Raw genomic sequence first — 24,704 nt, 5'->3', positions numbered from 1 at the left:
CCATTGAAAAACGATGAAAAATTAAAACAACAACAACAACTAACACCCTCCCCTGCTCCTCCCCCCCCCCTTCAAAAAGCCTCAAACAACAAAATAGCTTTCCCTTTCAGAAAGTTCTTTTCACTAAATGCTCAGGCATTCTTTCTTCTGATAAATGAAAGGTTTCAATATAATTTTCACTTTAAAAGGTTTTCTGTGAGCTACTGTTGTTCAACGAATTCTGATTTAGCACATTCTTTAAGATATTTAAGTAAAAATCCTTTGACTTCCCCCAAGGTACGCCTATTACTGAAACTCTTTTCACACCTACCGTCTTTCTTGATCACTTGAAACGTAATTATCTTACAAATATATGTCTTGTTATTTCTTGGGAGAGATTAAGTCTGTTACTAATCAGTCCTTCTAAACGTACCATAGCACTGCAAAGTGTAAATTAAGGCAGAATGGATTATGGAGATTTCCAAATCAATCTTTAAGCAAACAACAAAACCAATCAATGGCACGGATTCATGTAGTTCACTCTGAACTCTGCGTTAGAGTGAATAAAAACTCAAGATGCTGGAAAGGAGGCAGAGAACGGGTAGTGGGGACATTAGGCGGGGGAGGGAGGGAGGGAAAAATTCAGATTCTCACAAAATTAGTGAGGCAGGCTGTCATAACGTTTCTCTTTCTTTTGGCCCTCATCTTAGTTTCACTCATAGCCTCACCAAGCATACTTGTCTTACCCCTTTCAATGACCTTCAACCAAGGAACAAAAGCTCTGTCCTTCCTAAGTCTCTACCAGTTCCTGATTTTTGGAAACAGATCCAAGACTCATATTTTTGGGTATGATTTCCCCCTCCTTCCCTCTTGCTAAGGTTCTTTCTCATGGTTCTGACAGGGCATGTGATAGAGGAGGCTTTACCATTTGCCTTAAATAGAAATAAAACCACATTGTTTTTTATTCAGAGAAGTCCCATGAAGGCTGAGGGACAGGATGAAACTGGAAAATGTTCCTCTGTCCATTCAAACTACTTAAAGTCACAAAGGTGACTTACTATGATTTTTTTAATGTTCCTATGAATTCAGGTATTACATAGTATTATGTAGCATCAACTACAAAACAGCCTCCAGAGTTGTCAATTGGAAAGTTAGAGGGTTTAATTTCGATCACAGACTTGTGAACTATCTTACTCTAATGACAGGAGGACAGAGTTTTCTATGTATGAAAAGTTATTAGTTTAACATTGAATCCATGTTTGAGCATTTACCAGGGACATAGGACTACACGTGATAGAAATGTCTGCTTATCCACCCTGGCTTCCATGGTTTCTGCCATCAAGCAACGAATTATATGGCTGGGAAAACATCACCATGAATTTGATGAGCTTAAGGACCATCTAAAGCCATATATAGTTACAGGTCAGAAGAAGGTGGTATCACTGTAGGCTAGTGGCTAAAAGTTCACAGACGTGTTAAACTCCGAGGTAAACTTTGAAGGACAGGTAGGGTAAGGTTTTTGACTTGGTGTAAACATTATGATTAAAAACTTGGGAGTGCAGGGGTGCCTGGGTGGCTCAGTCAGTTAAGTGTCTGACTCTTTATTTTGGCTCAGGTCATGGTCTCGGGGTTGTGAGATCGAGCCCCACGTCAGTCTCCATGCTCAGTGGGGAGTCTGCTTGAGATTCTCTCTCTCAAATAAATAAATAAATCTTTAAACAAACAAACAAACCATGGATGTGTAATTGGCTGTGTATTGCAGTGATGGTGAACAGAGAGATCCATATGGCTAGAAAAGAATTTAGGAAAACTGGCTTTGGAGACAGTCAAACTGGGTTTGAATCCTGGCTCTGTCAATAACTGACTGGTGCTCTTAAGGAAAAAATTGTTTTTAAAGATTTTACTTACTTATTTGACAGACAGAGATCACAAGTAGGCAGAGAGGCAGGGGAAGAGAGAGGGGGAAGCAGGCTCCCTGCTGAGCAGAGAGCCCGACATGGGGCTCGATCCCAGGACCCTGAGACCATGATCTGAGCTGGAGGCAGAGGCTTAAGCCACTGAGCCACCCAGGTGCCCTGCTCTTAAGGAAAATATTAAATCTCTGGTTCTAAACCTCATCTGTAAAATGGGGGTGATAATAATGCAATCACAGAACTACTGTAAGAATTACATAAGGCAACATATGTAAAGCATGTGGCCGTCAGAGTATACTGAGTGAATGGGAGACAGTAATGGGTCTGTTATGGGAGTAACAGAAGATTCGACTAGAAAGGGAGAATGAGATCAGTTTGTGGAAGGCCCTGAAGGCCAGCTTAACAGTCTGGTCTCCAACATGAAAGACACCTTTCCAAAGGCACCCAGATGGCCAACAGACACATGAAAAGATGCTCAACGTCACCTATCATTAGGGAAATGCAAATCAAAACCACAATGAGACATTATCTCACACCTGTCAGATTGGCTAAAATCGACAGTGCAAGAAACAACAGATGTTGGTGAGGACGTGGAATAAAGGTGCCCTCTTGCACTGTGGGTGGGAGTACAAAGTGGTGCAGCCACTCTGGAAAACAGTATGGAGGCTCCTCGGAAAGTTAAAAATAAAATGATACTATGATCCAGTGATCCCACTATTGGGTATTCACCCACGGAATACAGAAACAGTAAGGCCAAGGGATACACTCCTGCTGACATTCACTGCAGCTTTTTTACAACAGCCCAGTTACGGAAGTGGTCCAGGTGCCCACCGACCTAAGACTGGAAAAAGAGAATGTGGTATATAGACACAATGCAGTTCCCATTCAGCCATAAAAATAAGGGAATCTTCCCATTTGCAATGCTGTGGATGGATCTAGAGAGAATCAGGCTAAGTGAAATAAGTCAGAGAAGGACAAATACCACAGGATTTCACTCATACGTGGAATTTAAGAAATGAAACAAATGAATCAAGTGGAAAAAGAGAGAGAGAGGGAAACAAACCAAGAGGCAGACTCTTAACTCCAGAGAATAAACTGATGGTCATCCGCGGGGAGGTGGGTGGGGGATGGGGGAAATACGTGAGGGGTTGGGGGGGGGCACTTGCGATGAGCACCAGGAGGTGTATGGAAGTGATGATTCAGTATGTCGTACTCCTGAAACTAATATTACACTGTATGTTAACTAACTGGAATTTAAATAAAGACTTAAAAAATAGATACTTGAATTCGACTCAATATGGGCAAATTGTATTTCAATGCCATAAAAGCACTTACTTTTCCTATGCTGTGTGCGTGTGTGTACATGCAGGCATGCGTGTTTATCATCAGGAGAAACAGAATTCCAGATTACTAAGGAAAGTGTCTTGTGTGATCACAGATGAGTATAGCACATATCCAAGTTATGCCCGCTGGGGTCTAGAATAATTCAGAATAAATTCACGCTTATAGATAACTGTGAAGTTTGAAGTAGAGTACTCGTAAATGCTGGGGTTGTCTTCTACCCGGCCTACCGTATGCTACAAGGACAAATGAACCCTTGCTTGCCAAGGAGTTATACATTAAAGGGAGACCATTGGCTGAAGATGAAATGAAGTTATGGTCAAGGACATTAAAGACAAACAGTAGCCGCTTTCTCCCTGGCTTCACTTTCTGTTGCTTCAGCTCCCTGCCGTCGGCTGTGGTGTGAAGGCAGGTGATCCTCCTTCTGACGTATCCTCAGAATGTCAATAGTAGCCTAACGGCCACATCACAAGTCCCGCACGGTTTACCTCGCCTCATCTCTCCACAGGAGCATCCCCTGCCCCGCCATTTACCACAAACAGCAGGGTGAGTACGGAGAGTGAGCTATTCTGAGAGAGAGAGAGAGAGACCAACTTCACATAACTTCTGTTATACGGTATTGTTGTAACTATTCGATTTTGTGGTTACTTACTGTTATTAACCTCTTACAGCACCTAATTTATAAATTAAGCTTTATCCTGGGTAGGTACGTATAGGAAAAACCACAGTATATATAAATTTCAGTAGGATCTGTGGCTTCAGGCGTGCACTGGGGGTCCCTGAACACCTACTCTGCAGGTGAGGGGGTTCACCACAGTGAGAAGCCTGCATGTGGAGACACGAGATGGGATCTCGTTGCCAGAACCCAGGGATGAGGCGGGAGGGGCTGTACAAAAAAGCTTAACAAAAACTCATTATTTACAATCCCACCTCCTCTTTTCTCTTAATGCCCATAACCACGGCAGTTATCGGGCCTACTTTTCTTTAACTAGTAATTTAGTATTATGATATGCTCTAGGGAATAAAACTTAAAGGGGTTTCTGGGTGGCTCAGTGGGCTAAAGCCTCTGCCTTCGGCTTGGGTCATGGTCCTGGGGTCCTGGGATGGAGCCCCGCATCCGGCTCTCTGCTTAGTGGGGAACCTGCTTCCCCCCACACCACTCTCTCTGTCTACCTCTCTGCCTAATAAATAAAGAATATTAAAAAAAGTTAAAAATTGGGTTATAGTAATCATTGTAATTTTTTACGTATCGGCTCATAGATTATACACCACATCATTCACTGAGATATCAAATATTTATTTTATGGCAGTAATACATATTAGCTCTAGCAAAATTAGAACACAGAGCTAAATACAAAGATAAAAAAATATAATCTGACCACTCAGAGGTTATGTTCGTTTTCTCTCCAATCAGATATCTTTCTTGATTCATATGGAATTTTAAATACCTGAGGCCAAATGTTACTGTACATTTTGGATGTTTCTTTGCAATTAGCACCTACATATATCATAAATTAGTTTTGTTTGTTTGTTTGTTTAAAGAGAGGGAGAGAGGGAGAATCTTAAGCAGGCTCTGTACTCAGTGCGGAGGACATGGGACTTGATCTCACAGACCTGAGATCGTGACCTGAGCTGAAATCAAGATTTGGAGGCTCAACCAACAGAGCCATCCAGGTGCCCCCAGAAATTAGGTTTTTTTTTTTTTTAAGATTTATTTATTTTATTTGACACAAAGAGAGAGAGAGAGATCACAAATAGGCATAGAGGCAGGCAGAGAGAGAGGAAGGGAAGCAGGCTCCCTGCTGAACAGAGAGCCCAATGTGGGGCTCGATCCCAGGACCCTGAGACCGTGACCTGGGCCAAAGGCAGAGGCTTAACCCACTGAGCCACCAGGTGCCCCCATAAATTAGTTTTTAATTAAAAGATTAAAGAGAGAAAAAGGAGAAATGGAACTAACTTTACTGAAGTCCTATGATATGTTAAGTAGTTTCATCTAATTTATGTGTTTTGAATTTCAAAAAAACTCCATGAGGTTGACATTATTTTGAGATGAAGAGACGAAGGCTCAGAGAAATAAACCACCTGCCCAAAGTTAGTGGTAGAATCAAGATTCAAAGTGAGGCCTGCAGAACTCCAAAGCTGTGTGTCTTACCTAGTCATCAGTGAAATCTTTTCTTTTTATTAAAAAAAATTATTTTAAATTATTAAGTTTTGAATTTGTCTAATTTATATAAAATCAGATGTGGTAACCCATTGAACCACACCAGACAATCTGCTTGGGTTTCAGTTTTAGGATATAAATTTATAGGTTTTTCTATACGTACCTTTTTAAAAGATTTTCTTTATTTATTTGAGAGAGAGAGAGTAAGCACATGCATGAGTGGGAAGCGGGGGAGGGCCAGAGGGAGAAGCAGACTCCCCGCTGAGCAGGGAGCTCTACATGGGCTCAGATCCCAGGTCCCTAAGGTCACCACGGCAGCCCAAGGCAGACGCCTAACCAACTGAGCCACCCAGTTGCCCCTGGAGTTACTTTGATTAGAAAGAAATGCCCAGTTCTTATGAAATAAGCACTGCCATGGATACTACAATGTGAAATTCCTTGAGTAATAATTTATACTAAATTCTTAACAGGTTCTTGTCTTTGGGTTGACTTCCACATGAAACTATTTTAAAAATACTGAATAAAGTAGTAGTCCTTTTCCCCACAAAGACTGGTTCGTACACATGTCATATTTAAATACGGAAGTGGTTCCAATTTGGACGCACTCATCAAGTTTGTACATCACTAAGGCTATCATTATACTTCATTGTTATTAGCAAGTCCTATTGTTATTTTCTGAAGCTTCCGTGATCTAATCCACTCAATGGCGTTAATCCTATGCAGAGCTGCTATAAATGGTTTTTAGCAGCTTGAATAGCATATCCGCGCTTTGAATGCTGGTAAGCATAGAATGGTGCTCATCACAGAACCTTGTCTCCCCGGCCATCATCCTGGCCCAAGCATTAGCTTTGGAAATAGTAATCAAGTTGTGACTTGCAGGGTCTCAGGTTTTGCTTTGTTGTTTTCTCCATATACTGATTTCAAGGGGTTAAGGCTCTTCTCACAGAAATGATATGTGTGCCTACCGTTGTATCACTATGTGTGTTTACTTATCCAATTAGTCCCACAGCAATTAAACAGGTGGCTCCTTTTCACAAAGAAGGTTCTTTCATTTGTGAGACAGAAGAACCAAGGTTGATTGGATATGCCTGAATGGGGGCAGTAGGAGTTGAGATCATTGTTTTCTGTCTCCCTGTAATGAAAAACACTGACTAATCATAACATCATGGCATCTCAGAGTTCAAGTGCCCATGGAGGTCAGTTAGTCCAGGAGTCTTCAAATAAGAGGAGTCGTACTCCTAGGTATGAAGACGACATGAAGATTTTTTTCTTTCCTCCCTGCCTCCTTCCTTCCCTTCTTCCTTACATATTTTGGGAAGATTTTCAATGAGGAGAGTAGTCGTCTGTTTTAAGGGAATTAATTTCTAGAACCTCAACAATTTCCATATGTAGACTCTCTTTACAACAGAAGGGCATACCTCTCACATATTCAGAATCTTACTATGACACATTGTCTTGAGCATATAAAGCTTCTAATGTGCCAAACAAAGGCAAACTTGAAAGTAGCTTTGTTGACGAAGCCTCCTTTATTTGAGACACTATAAGCCCAAGGGAGAGCCTTAGTGTCTTTCCCTGTCTTGCATGTATTTCTATCAAGGACAAAGTGTGGCATTACGATCAGAATATTTAAGACTGTTGGTAAGTTGTGAAGTCCGAGACATCAAGAGAGAGAGAGAACATGTCTGTTTGGTGACCTCATTATCCATCCTAACCGCTGGCAGAGAACGTCTTCCACCGGCAGAAAGGTTTCCTGACCACGAAGACAACATCCATAAGGTAAGAACTATTAAAGACAGTGATGCCTTATTCGATCCAACTGCCAAACTCATGGCAAGGATCTGTGCTCTATCTGTCTCTCTGCTATCGCCTTAGAGAAGGAATTCAGAGCTGTGATGACGGTGACAAAATGTATTATTACTTTATTTGAACTGAAGAAATCTTTTTCTGACAGAAAGTTTCATTTTAATGAGTCCTAGCTCTGCCAGGAAATTATCTAGTATTTCCTACAAATTAAATGAGCCAATTAGAGGTATTTAAAACATATGCTACAACAAAAGCATTCAAAAGACACTGTAATAACAAAGGTATATGAAAATGAACACAAGTTCCATTTTCCACGCCATTCTGTGGATATCGGGTTAAACAAAGCCACTACGGTAAAGAAAGAGTAACGGGTACAATTAGAGGAGTGCTTTGCTAAGCCTTGGGAAGGCTTTTTATGGATATACTTCACAGAAGCTGAGAAATGGGTGGATTTGGAAGACTTGGGACCAAATATTTTTGAAAGCAGGTAGTTGTCAGTTCTGTGCTCTCAGTAAGACTGACAAAGACAAGTGACAGAGCTGACAGCTTGCAGACCACTCAACACACCTTTTAGAAATAGATCACAACGTGATTCTTGACATATGACTAATAAGGATTTCAAACAGTTGAATAGCATCACTCTAAAAAAATCCTTTCCTTCCCATCTGCTTATTTTGCAGCAAGATTTCTTATATTTATGTTTATAAAAAAAGAAACAGGAATAAAATTGATACTGAATCTTTTTCCTTTGCTTTTTTAAAAAATATTTTATTTATTTATTTGACAGAGATGACCAGCAGGCAGAGAGGCAGGCAGAGAGAGAGGAGAAAGCAGGCTCCCCGCTGAGCAGAGAGCCCGACGTGGGGCTCGATCCCACGACCCTGGGATCATGACCTGAGCCGAAGGCAGAGGATTAACCCACTGAGCCACCTAGGTGCCTCCTCCTTTGCTTTTGTAATAATATCCATCCATGACTAGCTGGACTAATTGGGAAAGCCCCCATTCACCTTACTTGGAGAGATATTTTCAATACATGTACACTTTTTATATTTAGTAGTTATAAAAATGGTTCACATAGTTATAGAATAATTAGGTTGATTTTAGTCAAATGGGTACAACTCGTAATTATGAGTACAATTCCATTTAAAAGAAAACAGGTTTTCAAAACATTTATGAGTCTTATGGTTGCAGGAAATACACTTTAATTTAAATCTGTATTCCTATTTTGTCTCAAGGCCCAAGAACTAAATAGCTTGAAGACCACTCATCTAGTCTAGCTTTTCCTCTGAAATAGGCCTCTTGCTTTAAAGTGCCCATCCAGTTCTATTTGTTTCTAATTGTTACCCAATTTAGAATGAATATATTTTGGGGCGCCTGGGTGGCTCAGTCGGTTAAACGTCTGCCTTCAGCTTAGGTCATGATGTCAGGGCCCTGGGACTGAGCCCCTCATCAGGGTCCTTGCTCAGCAGGGGGCCTGTCTCTCCCTCTCCCTTTACACTTCCTCGCTGCTTGTGCTTGCTTGCTCGCTCTCTCTCTCTCTCCAATAAATAAATAAAATATTTAAAAAGAAAAGAGAATTAATTTGTTTTGAATTAAAGTCTTACAATGGATCTTTTCTAAAAGACAGATGCAGACCTGACCTCTTACTAGAATCAGAGATGGAGTGGGACATGGCTGACTTTCCTTTACCTAAATCCAGTGACCTGGCAGCTTGGATTAGTGTAATGTTCTTGCAAAAGCCTCCAGTGTGAATGTCAGGGGACCGTAGTCCTGTGAAGGGGCTTTGTCTTTCTAAATTCTGTCCTACTGCTTTTCAAGTCCCGGCTCTTCTCTCATTTGGCCAAGTCAAGTGTGGTCAATCCTGTTAGCGTTTTCAAATGCTCTTCATGGATTGGAACCACACCTGGAAGTCAGCGAGCCATTGACACAGTTTGATAAACTTGTAAATACTCGAGCAACCTTTTCCTCTGAAGCTCATCAGTCCTCCCAGATAAAAGCCAGGACACAGACGTCTTTCATCATGTCCTGAATTCCTGAACACGTTGGCTTCAGAGGAAATAAAAGGAGGGCCAGGTCTGGTGCTCTCTGTGCTCCCTCACTGAGATCACTCCATCCTTAAGCCCCTGGAGCCTGAGCCTGGGAATGATCATAGGAAACAGGAAGGTTGTTTGTAGGTTTTGCTAAGAGAAAAAGGAGGAAAAATGGAGAAAAAAATAGAGAGGGCAACAGAGTGCCCTGTAGTTATTCTAAACTCAAAGCGTGTAGGTTAGGAATCAAACCAATTAAAACCTTCACAGTAAGAGTGAGGTGTACCATGTCTTCTAACACAATAGGGTATCATCTTGAAGATTTTTTCCCAACATGTCCTGTTGCGTCTGAATGTGGGAGCCACTAGCAGTCTTTTTACCTACTAACTGTGAATTTCCCTTTCATCAGTAAGTATGTGTCACAACACTCTGAGCGTCTTAAAATATGGTTGTCAGAGCGTGAACACATAAAGAGGTCACATCCCTGAAGTTATTGTTACTCCTCTCCTTCTTAGGTAATTCCCCTGTTTCTAGGCAAACACATCAGGAAAATTTTTTCCATAAAATTGGCATTTTTCAGATACTGCATTAACCATGCCTTGAACTCTGAGATACTGTATAAATAATGATTTACCAACCCTAGATGTTATAAGGACAAAATGGAATATTGAAATCATACTCGTTATCAGGAGGTCTGGTATTTGCCTGAAAATTATTCTGTGACATCAGAAAAAGCACAGATGCTCAATACTAACTATTTTGCCATTCCAGATCATGACTTTGCTGCCTGCACAGGATGTGAGTAAACAAGCCCATAATTATTAAAATGGAAAGGCCAAAAAGAAATCCAACTGTGAAAGTCTAACTCCATTGTTGGGGAGGGTGAATGATAATATCGTCTTGAGTCCCACAGAGGCACTAATAATTAAGATGTCAGAAAGCAAGGTTAGGCGTTTACAGACCATCAGTAGCCCATCCTCCAAGCCTATGACGTCACTTTGGATTCATACCCTGACTCTGAGATCTCTGAGAGAACGTATCTGTTTATAAACAACCACATGCCATAACTTAGCGTGGTGGACAGACAGGGTTGCATCGCAAGAGAATTGAATTGAAACAGAACTACTTTGCGAATACAGTTTAAGGAACTACTGCACACTGCAACTCAAATTATATAAAATACTGAAGAAAACACAAGGCACCTGCAGCCCTTTTAGCCCATTTCTTCAAATCATAGGTGATCTTCAACTTGCTATAAAATTTAATTCTCCGAAATCGTCCAGTACTTGAGAAAATTCATATATGATAAACAAAAATGTAAAGTTGAAAAGCACTGGAATTATTTTGTTTCAACAGGACTAATCATATATATATATATATACCCACATATATATGTATATATATATACGTACACAAACATATATACGTAGTTTTTAAATCTGTGCTCAGGAGTTGAAAAAATTTTTTGTTTATACATAATTGACATAAAACATTTCATTAGTTTCCAAGTACAGTGTGACGACCTGACACTTGTACCCAACGTGAAGCAGTCACCACGATGAGTCTCGTTGACAGCCATCACCTCACATAATTACCACCTCTTTCTTGTGAAGAGAACTTTTAAGACCTACTGTCTTAGTGAGGGAGACAGACCATCAGAGACTCTGAACAGCAGAGGACGGAGAACAAAGTAACAGCTGATGGAGGGAGGTGGGTGGGGGATGGGCTGGTTGGGGGCGGGCATTAAGGGGGACACTGCGATGAGCACCAGGGGTTGTATGTAAGGGCTGAACCACTGAACTGTACTCCAGAAACCAATATTGCACTGTACGGTAACTAAAAAAAAAAAAAAAATCTACTCTCTTAACTTTCAAATATCCAATACAGCATTATTAGCTATGATCACCGTGCTCTACATTATACCCCATAATCTACCTACTTTATAACTGGAAGTTTGTACAAAAGGAGTGTATGTTTTTGTTTTGTTTTGCTTTTGATTGGAGAAGTAATTTGCCAGAGTTATACTTGCCCAAATTTATGGCTTTTTGTCTTACATTATCCCAAACGAGTCTCTACTAAATTTTGGCATTTGTCTTATTGTTCCTTTCAAATAAAGTAGTGTTGAAATATCCTGCCATGGTGCTCTCTATTTGCTAACTCACTGTAATTGCCTGCTTGGTTTCCTGCCTAGCAATTCACGTGCTCCGAGAACAGCCGGGATTATCTTCCCCCCACCCCGCCACAGCTATATTCTCAGAGCCTTGCTCCATGCATGACACATAACATATGTTCAGTAAATAACTTTACAATACTCTGCATTCAAAGGAATATTAAGGATAAGATTCCTTTCATAAAATCCAAATAACTAATAATAAGGATTTCTATTATTGCTTTAGGGAATATTCCTGATGCAGATTTAAAGATGTATCTTCTTAAAAACTTAGCTACAAATTACAAGTGTGTGATCTAGAATTGTGTTAAAAAGTGTGAACTAATAATTATTGACATGTATCAAATCTTGCCATGTTCCAGTCACTGCCTGGCAGCCTACAGGCGGGATTTGATTTAAACGTCAGGACTACTGCACGGAGAATCAGCAGGTTAGGGAAGGTCACTCATGCCTAGCCGGCCAATAAGAAAGCTTCAATTCTTAACCACTAGGCTCTACCAAATTTGTTCTGCGTATACTTTGCAAGGCACGGCGTTGGGCCCTTTATGTACTTTATAGCATTTAGTCGTAATATTTTCATCTATTCCTTTGACAAATACTAACTGAGCATGTTTTACATGTCTATAGCTGTGCTGAGAGCTTGGGACAGAGCAGCGGAGAACAGATATAATCTATGTCTCCTACTCTGGCAAAGAAGACACACATTAAGTAGTACCAGTGATAGCCACTAACATTTTTCAAGCCTTTATTATGTACTACACACCGTTTTAAGTATTTCTATTGAATCCTTAAGACGGTTCTAATGATGAGAAAACTTAAGGCCAAAGAAGCTATAGACACCTTGTCCCAGGTAACAAAGCCATTAAGGATCAGAATTAGGATATGAAGCCAGGTGGGTTGGCTCTAAAGCCTAGGCTCTATCTTTTTCCTATACTGTTTCCGTATCAGAGTACAGTATGATCTATAGCCAGATTGTGGGGAGCCTTGGAAATCACTGAAAAGCATCTGATGGGAGTCTAGGTCACTGGAGGGGATCAGACAGGGTACTGATATCTCAGATTTGTGTTTGAAAACTCTGTGAGCAAGACTAGAGACATAACAGCCCAGACAGAAGGTGGCTTCTCCAACTCAGGTGAGGGATGATGGATCCAAGAGATACTGTGAAGTTAGAACTGATAGGACCAGGTTATTCACTGAATCTGGAGCTGAGAGAGTAGGAGGGGCCAGGCATTCCTTCTGAAATTCTGGCCCAGATAAACTGAGTGGATGATGATGCCATTTCCCGTCCCAGAAGGCTGTGAAGGAGAGACAAATTTGGAAAGAGATGATATAGCAATTGTGTTTTCCAGAAGATGGCCACCACAATATCTTTAATCGCTCATGCTCTCATGAAATGAATCCTGGCATTTACCCACAAGACAGAGCGTTCAATTCTCCTTCCCATGAATCTGGGCTGATCTTACTTTCTTGACCAACAGGATGCAATGGAAGTGGCATCCTCAAGTGTTCAATATTGTAGGATGTGCGAAGGCTTATAACTTCTGTGTGGGTCTCTTGGAATGCTCCCTCTTGGGATACTTCTCTTCAGAACCAGCTGCTCTGCTCTGAGAAGTCCAAGCCCCATGGAATGTTCTGGTCAGCAGCCACAGTTGAGTTCCGGCCAACACACAGCACTAAGTGCCAGCCATGAGAGTGAGCCACCTTGGACATCTAGCTCAGTGGAGCTTTTAAACAGCCCCAGCTGACATCTGAAAGCAACTGCATGAAAACACCAAGCACAATCACAGAATTTCTGAGTCCATGTCCAGAATCAGGAGAACTGATGCCAACTGTTCTCTTAAGCCACTGAATCTGGATGCAAGAACAAGTAGTTGATGGGCTCAGTTTTAGACCCGGAAAATTTGAGGCACCTGGAAGACACCCTGGTGGAAAAGTTCCAAAGGGACCTGGATAGATTTTGCATAGTTGTCTGGAGCTCAAAGGCAGAAAAATATCTATGTATATCCATATATCATATATACCTATATTGATTTGGAAGCACGCAGAATGTAACATAGCACAGAGAACGTGACCAAAGCCAGGAGAGCAGATAAGAGAACACAGAGGAATCCTATTCCAAAAAAGAGCAGAGTCCTGAGTAGAGACAATGTGGAGGGATCAGCAGGAGAAAGCTGAGTCAACAGATGAGTCAAGTTACTGCCAAAGAGTCAGGAAGAGAGCCAAGGTGAATGCGGTATCACAGAAGCTACGAGAAAAGAACATTTCCATTAGGAGGGTTAGGTTAACTATCAGACGCTACCAAGAACTCAAAGATGATAAAGATGGAAGAGGCTTCATTGATGCTACCGAGGAAGCATGTGATACCCCCAGAAGACACCAGTGTCAGTGCACGACGGTGGAGAACGAGCCATGAGCAAGGGGTATGTGGAAAGCAAGGGTGTGAATATACTGAATACAGATGCTGTGCTCACGACGGCTGGGGGTGACGGGAGAAGGGCCAAATACGGTAAAACTGGACTAGGAGGGAGAGTCAAGGGATTTGGGGCTTTTTTAAAAAGACGTTGTGAGGCCTCCGTAGGTTCTCATGTTCCTGGCAGGTGTCAACAGTGGGCAGATCTGGAAGACACAGAATGGGATTGAGAGTGCTCATGGGAAGATGAGCTTCGAATACAGGGCAAAGAGTGTCAACGTACAGACAGACACACAGAGGAATGACTTGTTGACAAGAAATTAAGAGAACTTCCTGGGGACGTTTCTATTTGTTGTTGAACAGAAGGGGGCCCATCTGTGGAGAGAGCTGGGTTCTGAGGACTTGGGTAGATCTGGAACAAGGGTTGACACGTGTGGGTGGGAGTCTGCAAGAGAAGTGGAGTAGGGCGGCCAGACCTTTGGCGGTCAATGAGCCGGGAGATGGGTATTATGTACACGTGAGGAAATTGAGGCTCTAAGAGGTGAGGTGACTTGCTCAAGGTTACAAAGTAAATAAATGAAGGAGCTAGGAACCGAATACAGGCCTGGGTCATTCTTTCCAGTACATTAGGCTAAGTGAATTCCTTGGTCCAGGGGAGCAGTTGTAGTTTTTGGAAAGAGACGGGTATTGGAAGTTGAAAAACCTCATTCTCCTCTCTTCATCCACATTGTCCAATGTCTGTCAGTTTCGCCTGAGACCCCACACTTCTTTTTTTTTTTTTTTTAAGATTTTATTTATTTATTTGACAGAGAGAGAACACAGTAGGAGAGAGGAAGGGAAGAGATCACAGAGAGAGAGGAAGGGAAGCAGGCCCCCTGCTGAGCAGAGAGCTGGATGTGGGACTCGATCCCAGGACCCTGAGATCATGACCTGAGCCGAAGGCAGCGGCTTAACCCACTGAGCCACCCAGGCGCCCCAAGACCCCACACTTCTGACACTTTGTCTCTAAAACTGGCAGTCATAGATGGTCTCATGGAATATAATAGAAATTCTTTTTTTTTTTTTTTTTAGAAATTCTTTTTTTATATACTAAATACCACTTAGAAGCTTCTGTTTAAATGGGCTTACAAGCTAGCAGGGAGTTTCCTAAAGCCTTAACCCCATGACTGTTCCTTAGCGTTGTACTTAAAAAATGAGAATAAAATAGGACTGCATAAACAAAAGTAGAGTATTTAGGGGCTGTGACTCAGTGGTCTCATTATACTTAGCACAGTTAGATCTCCTAGTGAGCTTTGTTCAGAATTCTAAGGCTCTCCTAAGGGTGGCAATCTCAAATTTCTAACGAGATGATGTGATAGGCTTCTCTGGATACTTGAAAAGCTGAGGTCGTGGACGACAGTGAATGGACAGGGCAGAATCGTCACAGAGGTTTAAAACCTGTGATTTTCAGGTACCTCTTCTGTCTTGTAAATACTGTCCCCTCCTGCCCCCCGAACCCCAGGGCTGTAAGTATTTAAGAGATACATGGAAGTATTTAAGAGATACTTGGAAAAATGGAAATAAGAATCTTCAAAATTTAGGGTTTTGGGGGGGGGATGCTGTTTGAGGCATAATAAAGAAGACAAGTGACTACTAACTAGGTCCCACTTTGCAGACAAGGTCTGAGCCCAGAGCTAGCTTTGCTTTCCGTAAGGAGGAATGTCTCTGAATGCCAGTCCAGCTGGTGGGCCAGAGTACCTAACTCATCCTGGAGCATCTGGTGCCTGTTCCTTACATGGGGAGCTTCTTTACAGGGCTAGGCTAGGAAGAAGGTTCTTTCCTTCCATGTATATACAGTCCTACAGCCTCACGTCAACTGTATGCAGTGCATTCTGTGATCACGTCGGGGAACTTCAGTCTCTCCTAGAGGAGGGGACTTTCAGAGCAGTGCTGTTGAAAGTGTGGACCACCATCCTTTGTAAACTGTGAAATTTTGTGAGTAAGTGTCAACCAGCACTTGTTTAAATGGGAAGCACAGCAGAGTAAGCAAACCAGGGTGCATGTCACAAAATGAGGATAAGCACTATTTTGGGAAACGTATTTCAGATGGGTATGGGCGTGGGACATAGTGTGGATTTCTTACTGCAGACATAGAGAAGAGTTTAAAACTCTATTTGCTCCACAGAATTTCTGAAGCTGTATGTACTGATGTTCTTTCTTTTTAAAGATTTTATTTATTTGACACAGAGAGAGAGCACAAGCAGGGGGAGCAGCAGAGGGAGGAGAAGCAGGCCACTGCTCAGCAGGGCTCGATCCCGGACCTTGGGATCATGACCTGAGCTGAAGGCAGATGCTTAACTCACTGAGCCACCCAGGCGCACCCCCCACCCCTTCCACCATGATGTTCTTTCAAATGCCTGGAACTGCTATGATCCCAGATGGTTTATTCCAACAGTATCCCAAAATCTTCTCGCAGGATCTGAACCATGAAGCCCCTTGACCAAAGTCACAAAGTAAACAGGTGAAGAAACTAGGATTTGAACGGAGGTTTATGTGAGCGGAGGACCACGGATTCAAGCAGGAGGAGGCACTCCCCGGCAGAGTACCAGGGACCAGCACGCGGCTGGGGGAGCATCTCTCAATCCACAGCTCTCTTAGTATTATGCCGCTCAAGTATTGTGGAACTAATTAGCTGTGCTCTATTTTCATCTTCACCATGATAAAAGGCCAGGATGTTGTAAAAGAAAACATGCCTACAATAAGCCTTTCTCTTTTTAGACTAATTTCTTGAGTCTAAAAAAGAAGTTCCTTCCACGTGTGGTTAGTACGTGCCATCGGGCTCTTTTCATAGAAACCATCCACTTTAAGAGACAGGCTACATTTTAATCTCTAGAAGCCCAGAATAAACACTCTCCCTTTCTGTGCCATCACTTGAGCGAATGGTTCATCTGTGTGTTATCAGTGTATAAAAAATTAAAACAACTGTTTACTTAGCTGCAATTTCCCCCACCTACAGTTTTCATTACTAATAGGTCACCGGCTTATAGTTTCTTGGGACATGTGGAGTCTTACATCAAAAGGCTCCATACAGGTGTGGGGCGAAGGGTATTTATTACTACCATGAAAATCTAACGTCTTATAGAATTCCTCAGGCTCCCTGAGAAGGAAGAGAAATACCATAAAGTATTGTTGTTAAAATAAAACAAAAGACGAGAAAACAGAGAACAGAAAAATGATGACGGCATTAGTCATGGTGAATGGGCACGTGTCCAGTGAAAGCATATATAAAAATATAAATAAATAGATATTATGTTATTTATAAATACACAATAGCTTCTCTCTAGTCTTGCAGAGAAACTAGCCACTCGAGGACGGACATAATTGATGCCAAAGCAGAAAATAAATTCATGAGATAAGAAACAAACAGGGAAGAACATCTTGGGAAATGCTTAAAGGCAGACAATATATTTATGTGACCAAAAAAGGTATCTTGATTCGCTTGCTTTGAGATATAAAGTATTATAACATTTTGTAAAAAGTCCGAGATTGCCAAGTGTCAAAATACACACACACACGTATTGAAATAATGGGCAGGTGTATATAATATAAATGTATACATGCATATATACATTTTTCTGGGTGTATATATAGAAAAATGAAAGGAAGAATTTTCAGACTTCTTAAATTCTGTTTTTAATTCAGAACCAAGTGACCTGATAGTCTGTTAGCCCAAAGTGCAAACTTATGAAGGTTTACAGAAGGGACAAGCAGAAGAAAGGTCAATAAATTATAATCCTTTAATGTGTCTTATATTTGAAAGCTTTTATAACAAAATTAACATTGTATTCCAACTCCATATGCTAGCTGAATGAAAAAAGCTTAATACACCCAAGATACAATATATGAGATGGTATAGTGAATTATAGCCTATTTACAGACTAAAAATCAGTCAAAATACACACTTACAGAAGACAAGGTGGAAAAGCCTAGCCATCAACTCAGAAGGCAGAAAATCATACTATTCCTATAGTAAAAAGGAGAACTTCCAATCTTTCAACTAAATGAATAAAAACCCCTCATTAAAAGATGACATCTGTATTTCAAAATCTTTTTCCTCTCCCAGATATAACTGGATGTGACATGGATAAAAATAAATTTATGGAAAGAGATGTTAAAAGAAACACACAAGACACATAATTCTTTCTCTTACCATTGTCGCCAGAAGGTAATGATACCGTGTTTGTTGGCATAGTATCAGAATTCACTTTTCCATTCTCAAATGTGTCATTTTCAGTCTGCTGTAACTGCCAGTTGAGGCCAAAGAGATGCATTGCTGGGGGCAAAGAATACAAGTTGTTTAGAGGTCTGCTGTTTTTCAGCAGCGTGGCAACTCGTAAACATGTTTATAACAAGATTCGTATGTAAAGTGAAAATTTCCATGTTCTGAAATACCAGAGATAATTGCATATAAAAATTAGAAAGGAAACAGTTCCTCACACAAATGCAGCATAGACAGCAAGGTAGCCCAGGAGGCTCTTAGGAATGAATGATTATTTGCTCTGCTCTGAGTCCCACTCTTCACTGTCCTTCAGGTAAGGGGTAGAATGATCTGTAGCAACACTGGCTTTGCTTGACCTCAGGCCACTTGCACACCTGTAACACTCAGTTGCAACATCTATACATTCTCGGGAAACATGATGCTATTCTTTGGGATTAAGGTGAAAAGTAACTACTGGTCTCCCAGATAAATCTGCTGGCCTATGAAATGAACAGAAAGAATTTAGACAAAATATGGTAATGTTTGAATATTTTAGACTTAAGATGAGTTTATGACATTCAATTTGTCAACGGTGCAGATGAAGCAACATGTTATGTGTCAGGTCATTTCATGAAGAGTTTCTGATGTGGGTATGATAATTTTAAAGATTTATAAAAAGTTCGTAAATGTGTTGACTACTTTATTTGCAGCATTTAGAAAAGAGACAACCATAAGACTTTATACATTTATAAATGTACTTAAAATTTTTTATATTATTTTTCTTAAAGTATTTGAAATATTTACAAGAATAATCACTGTGATACTGATCACTAATCCTGAAATAAACTTTCATTTGTGTTCCACAGAATACAGTTTCAGAATTCATCCCTAAGGAGGCTAAATATCCTTAGAGAAACCTAGGGATGATCATATCACTGTATCAAAAAAGGTGGGATTTTTTGGACATTATTTGTCATTTCCCTGCATAGATTGAATTTACGAGAGAGGTGAGGAAAAGCATAATGTTTAAGGAGTATTGTTAGAAACAGTGTGAAAAACTGTGTGAAACACTGTTAAAAGGCAAGCCTTGATTAAATATGTAATATATATAGTAACACAATTAAATGGTCAATGTAAAGAGCAGGGGCGTTAGACGGAGTTAGATTTTGGTTTAATCTTCAGTTTAGGATTTAACCTTGGACAAATGATGGAATATTATTAACATTACTTTTAGTTAAAAAATGAGGTTGGTTAAACCTACCTTACTTAATTAATGTGAACTTCCTAGCAGGATAGGTCTATGACAGTGCGTTACCGAGAGCTGGTACATAGCAGGACCGTTCTTAGTGCATAGGTACTCCATTATTTATTGGCTCCAGATCACTGAACTTTTTTTTTTTTAAAGATTTTACTCCTCTGGGAGCAGGGAGCCCAGTACGAGGTTCGATCCCAGGACTCTGGGATCATGACCTGAGCTGAAGGTAGACGCTTAATCAACTGAGCCATGCAGGCACCCCTAGATTACTGAACTATTTGAAGTCACCTGACCAGACCAGGCTACCTCTCAATAAATAGTTCCTTCTGTCTGTACGGCTCTTTGTCCACTGTAAAATACCCATTCATTGCTCAGATGCTAGGTACCAATTTTGAGGGGGAGCCTTCCCTGACTGGGTTAAGCATCTCTCCCAAGACTGTTATCATTCCCTCTTGTATCTCATTTACCTTACTCAAGTGCCCCATACCTCATACATCTTAATAAGTGTCTGTCAAGTAAATGAAATCTATGTTCTGATGTTTTCAACTAAGAAAACACTGTTGTGGATAAAAAAAAAAAAAAACAGTAATTTAAGGGAAAAGTTAATAAATATAAGACAAATAAGTAAATAGTCAAGAACAGAGTGCTATATTATTAATAAATAATTAATGACTATATTAGTGTCGTAGTCTATGAAAAGCAATTGATTGAAAATCCACTAGAACTTTATATTTTTAAAGTTTATTTAAAAAGTTCAACAGTTTGAGGGTATTCTACATGTTTTGCATTCTTTTGTTAATGATTCCTGATATAAAATTATGCTATAGTAATAAACAGCAAACCCAGATCCAAACATAGCTACATCTACCCTGTGTATTTTTAACAAATGTATATACTCCCCTTCTTAAATTATAATCTGGTAGCAGTTCCTTTCAATCTCTGGTTTTTTAAGGATTAAGATAGAGCTTATAGAATCCTTGAATTCACAAATTGTCAACTTGTAAGGAGGTATAACTTCATATGTCATTTTGCATTAAATTACATAGTGTTTGAGAGGCAAAATGTCAGGAGATTTCTAAACATTTATCACTTCATACATTTTTCAATGTTTTGGGTATTTCAGCAATTTTTGAATAAAATAATGGGAACTCATTCTACATATAGTACAAGCTTTGACAGACATACTTTGGCATAGCGATGATAAATATTCCGAAAGGGTCAAAGTTTCTACACAAAATAATTTATCACCATTGTGAGCTTTTATGTATCATGAAAAGTCTTCCTGAATGATAGATTTGCTTATATTATTGGTTTTAATAGACTTTGAAGAAGAGAGATAACCCATGGGATCCTGCACTGATGTCAAATGTTAGAAAGTAACGTTATGTTTCTGTGTGGAGAGTTATTTTATTTTACTTTATTTATTTATTTATTTTGCCAGTTGGGCAACAGCTTTTTTATATATATTTTTTCTTACAGTAAATCTCAATAAAATGAAATTCCAGTCTACTTAAGATGCTGTATAATGAGAACCAAACCAAATAAAATTATATCTTGTTTAACATTGTATTGAAAACAGAGACCAACCGGTTGTCTGGTCTTGGGATAGTATGTACTTTGAAAATCTTGGCGTTTTGTATTTAGTTATGCTCTCACTCATTATATGTAACTCAAGATTTTTCTTCAAATACAGGAGATTAGTAAAAGTGACTCCAAAAAATGAGAGAGGGGGAGACAGAGGGAGGTAGCAATCTCATGAAAGTCAAAAAATGCTAGAGAAATTACTGAGCAACTGTGCAACAGTGCTATTTGGGAAGGTCTTGGCAGACAAAATAAGGGAAAACCACTGAAATAAAACACATATGTAAATGCAGAAGGATGAGCCCAATTCTTCAACACCCTGAGGTGGGAAGCAAGATTCGAACCCATGGGAAAGCCTGTGGCACCATTACTCATGAACGGTGAAAACCGATCCTTGGTGTGTACACATGACTTAGTGTGTTGGGGGGAGAGTGCCAAAGAGTGTCTGGGAGCTCTGTGCCCTTTGGAGTCCATCACCCCTCTGGGCACATAGCTTGGGTGAGGGGTATCGGCTGGCAGGAATGCTGTGCGCTAGAATATCATGACGCAGTATTTTTTTTTTTTTTAAAGAAAACATTCATTAAGCACTTACCATGTTATCAAATGTTGTGCTAGTGCTTTACCTGCTTTATTTTTAATCTTCATGAAGACTCCAATGAATATTATTATTACCTTTTTTTTTTTTTTTCATTTGAAATCTGAGAACATTGAGGCTTTGGGGGGAAGTTAAGCTTTCAAGCAGGCAAACAGTAGATCCTCCCCTTCAACCCAGACCTTCTGACTGCAAAGGGCTTAGTTCAATACCCCTGTCTGTTCTCCCAGGGGGCACTGGAATGTGAAAATCCCTACCGAAGTACTGAAGAAAGTGAAGTATACCTTTGGTGAGGGCCACAGGCTAGATGAGGTTTTTCTACCAGATCTAGAAAACGGAAGGCAGAGACAGTATTTGCAGGTGGAGGATGGGCAGAGATTCTTCTAAGTAATGTCTGTGTAATCCAGGCACATCTTCCATACAAGAACTTTCCCACTGAATTCTCTTTTGTAGAAGAAAATTTTACAGCAGTATAATGATGAAAATTCACAACAGGCTATTTTGGTTAACTCTAAGAGTCCTTTTTGAAAAAGATTTTATTTATTTCTTTGAGAGAGTGAGAGAGTGAGCCCAGGCCCGAGGAGGCGCAGAGCGGGGCGGGACAAGCAGACTCTGCACTGAGCTCCGTGGAGCCCCAAGCAGGGCTTGATCTCACGATCCCGAGATTATGACTTGAGCTGAAAACAAGAGTTCGATGCTCAAACTACTGAGGCACCCCTCCACGAGGCTTGAAAACAATTTAAAAATTACATGTGAACCCTATATGTGTGGATTTTAAAGTTATAGAAAGCATTCATGTAGACATTTAATCTTAAAAAATCTGTTTCTGATATCATGTTTCATAGTTCCATACTGTTATTTCCATGTATATTTGGGTAATTGTAATGAGGGCTGGGGGCTGGATTCATATCTAAATTGTATGTCCACTCAAGTGTGTTTTTTACCTTTGAAAATACCTTGATTTCTATGAGCTTGGCTTTTTTTTTTTTAAGATTTATTTATTTTAGAGAGAGAGAGCATGAGTAGGAGGGGGAGAGGGACAGAGAATCTCAAGCACATTCTGTTCCTCGTCCAGAGCCCGACTTGTGGCTCAATCTCACGACCTTGAGATCATGACCGGAGCTGAAGCCAAGTGTCGGACGCTTAACTGACTCAGCCGCCCAGGCACCCTGAAGTCTATCATCTTCTAATAATGTACTGCATGACGGGGGTCATCATCCCTGTTGTCCCAATAAAACACAGGCAGACAGCAGGTTAGTGACCTGCCTCTGCCTTCGGCTTGGGTCATGATCTCAGGGTCCTGGGATCGAGCCCCACATCAGGCTCTTTGTTCAGTGTGGAGCCTGCTTCCCTCCTCTCTCTCTGTCAGATAAGTGGATGAAATCTTAAAAAAAAAAAGAGTCTGTTTCTAAAAAAAAAAGAAAAAAAATTAAAATACTTATTTAAAAGTAGGTCATCTAACACATGGCATAACTAAAAGATGTGTATTTTCACGTTTCCCGCACCTTTTCCTGCACGGGCTCATCTCTGCAAGGCTCCTAGGTGTTCCTCTAGGAAAGACACTGGTGTAGAATGGCAAGTGACCCCACCAGATAGGAGCTAGAGGGAAGAGCGAGGAAAGGCTTGCTTAGTGCAAATGTCGGGTGTTAGACGGAAAGCAATCTGATTAAACAAATTCACGTGCTGGGTTCGTGACTGTTAGCTCCTGGCCTTCCCAGACCCATTCGTAGTTTAGAAACATTATGGCTTGTCTTGGCGAGGATGTGGAGAGACGGCAAGCTTTGTGCACTATTGATGAGACTGTAAAGTGGTTCAATTACTATGGAAAACACTAGAGTGGGTCCTCAAAAAAAAAAACATAAATAAGTAAGTAAAACTGGAACTACTATATGACCCAGAATCCCACCCCTGGATATACACTCAAAAGAACTGAAAGCAGGTCTCAAAGACCTATTTGCACAACCATGGTCATAGCAGCACTATTTGTAATAGTCAAGAGACAAAAGGAACCCAAATGTCCAGCAAGAGAAGAATGGGTGAAGGAAAAAACACAATGGACTATAACTCAGTCTGAAAAAGGAAGGGAACCTTTGCCACAGGCTATAACATGGACGAACCCTGAGGACATGATGTTAAGGGAAATAAGCCAGTTGCAAGAAGACAAATCATATTTTGATTCCACTTACATGGGGTATCTAAAGTAGTTCAAATTCAGAGGCAGAAAGAATGGTGGCTACCAGGAGGTCAGGGTAAGGGGAAACGGGCAGTTGTTTAAAAAATGCAGAGTTTCAGTTCTGTAAGATGGAAAAGTTGCAGAGATCTGTTGCACAACCGTGTGAATATATCACAGGGCTCATGAACTGGCCAGATTTGCTTGTCTACCATTTAAATCATTCCCTCTATTTCCCTGCTCCCACGCCTTTGTTCCTGCCATTCCTGGCCTCTGGGATGCCGCCCCCCCACCTCAAGTTCTGTCTGACGACATCTCCCAACACCTCGAAGTCCAGTTGAAATGACATTTGTTCATGAGGCCTTTGTGGAATGAGTGACTATCCTGTCCTACCATAGCACTGGTAGTATTTTACTGAAAACATCCCATTTTTTGTCTGAATAAATTTTTTACTTCCTGCTGTTGTGAGGAACGGGGAGTTATAAGAGAAGCAGAAATGGATCTTTGCAGTGAGGGGGTAGAACAGGCACGTCAAGGGGAAACAGAGAGCAGTTTGGGAAGAAAGAGAAGAAAGAAAGGATTTTAGCTATGAAAAACTTGGAGAGAAGAGTTAAGGGAAAGGTTTAATATATAATTTAGCTTTTTCAATATTTTGCTGAAAGTTGATCTTAGAGGCCTGGATCTCTGTAGTCACATTGGTTCCTGAGAAACAGGGGTGACTAACAGAGCCCCTGAGACTGTTCATAGTAAGAAGAGGCCTTAGGGACACCTCGTATAATTCTTCACTTTTTCTCGGGGCAGGAGAACATAGATTTCCAAGATGACTCCCAGTCCAAATGCTTTTATGTATTTATTTTTAAAGAGAGTTTATTTATTTGTCAGAGAGAGAGGGAGCAGGGGGAGTGGCGGGGAGAGGAGAAGCAGGCTCCCTGCTGAGCAAGGAGCCTGACTACAGGCTTGATCCCAAGACCTCAGAATCAGGACCTGAGCCGAAGGCAGACGCTTAACCAACTGAGCCACCCAGGGATCCCAGAACACTTTTAAGCTGAAGGCAGAGGCTTAACC

General features: G+C 40.7%; 1 protein-coding gene across 7 annotated transcripts in view; it reads right to left on the bottom strand.

The window, feature by feature from the left end:
- The window catches only part of TENM3 (teneurin transmembrane protein 3), a 433,328-nt gene that overhangs the window by 114,126 nt on the left and 294,498 nt on the right, over positions 1 to 24,704 (bottom strand). For all 7 annotated transcript variants that reach the window (XM_059384375.1, XM_059384378.1, XM_059384376.1 and 4 more), the window contains one exon: positions 17,994 to 18,116. In XM_059384375.1, coding sequence (XP_059240358.1) covers positions 17,994 to 18,116 — 123 coding nt within the window. The remainder of the gene's footprint in view (positions 1 to 17,993; positions 18,117 to 24,704) is intronic.

Source organism: Mustela nigripes, chromosome 18 (assembly GCF_022355385.1).
Source record: "Mustela nigripes isolate SB6536 chromosome 18, MUSNIG.SB6536, whole genome shotgun sequence".
NCBI lineage: Eukaryota > Metazoa > Chordata > Mammalia > Carnivora > Mustelidae > Mustela > Mustela nigripes.
This window is presented reverse-complemented; position numbering and strand designations above follow the sequence as displayed.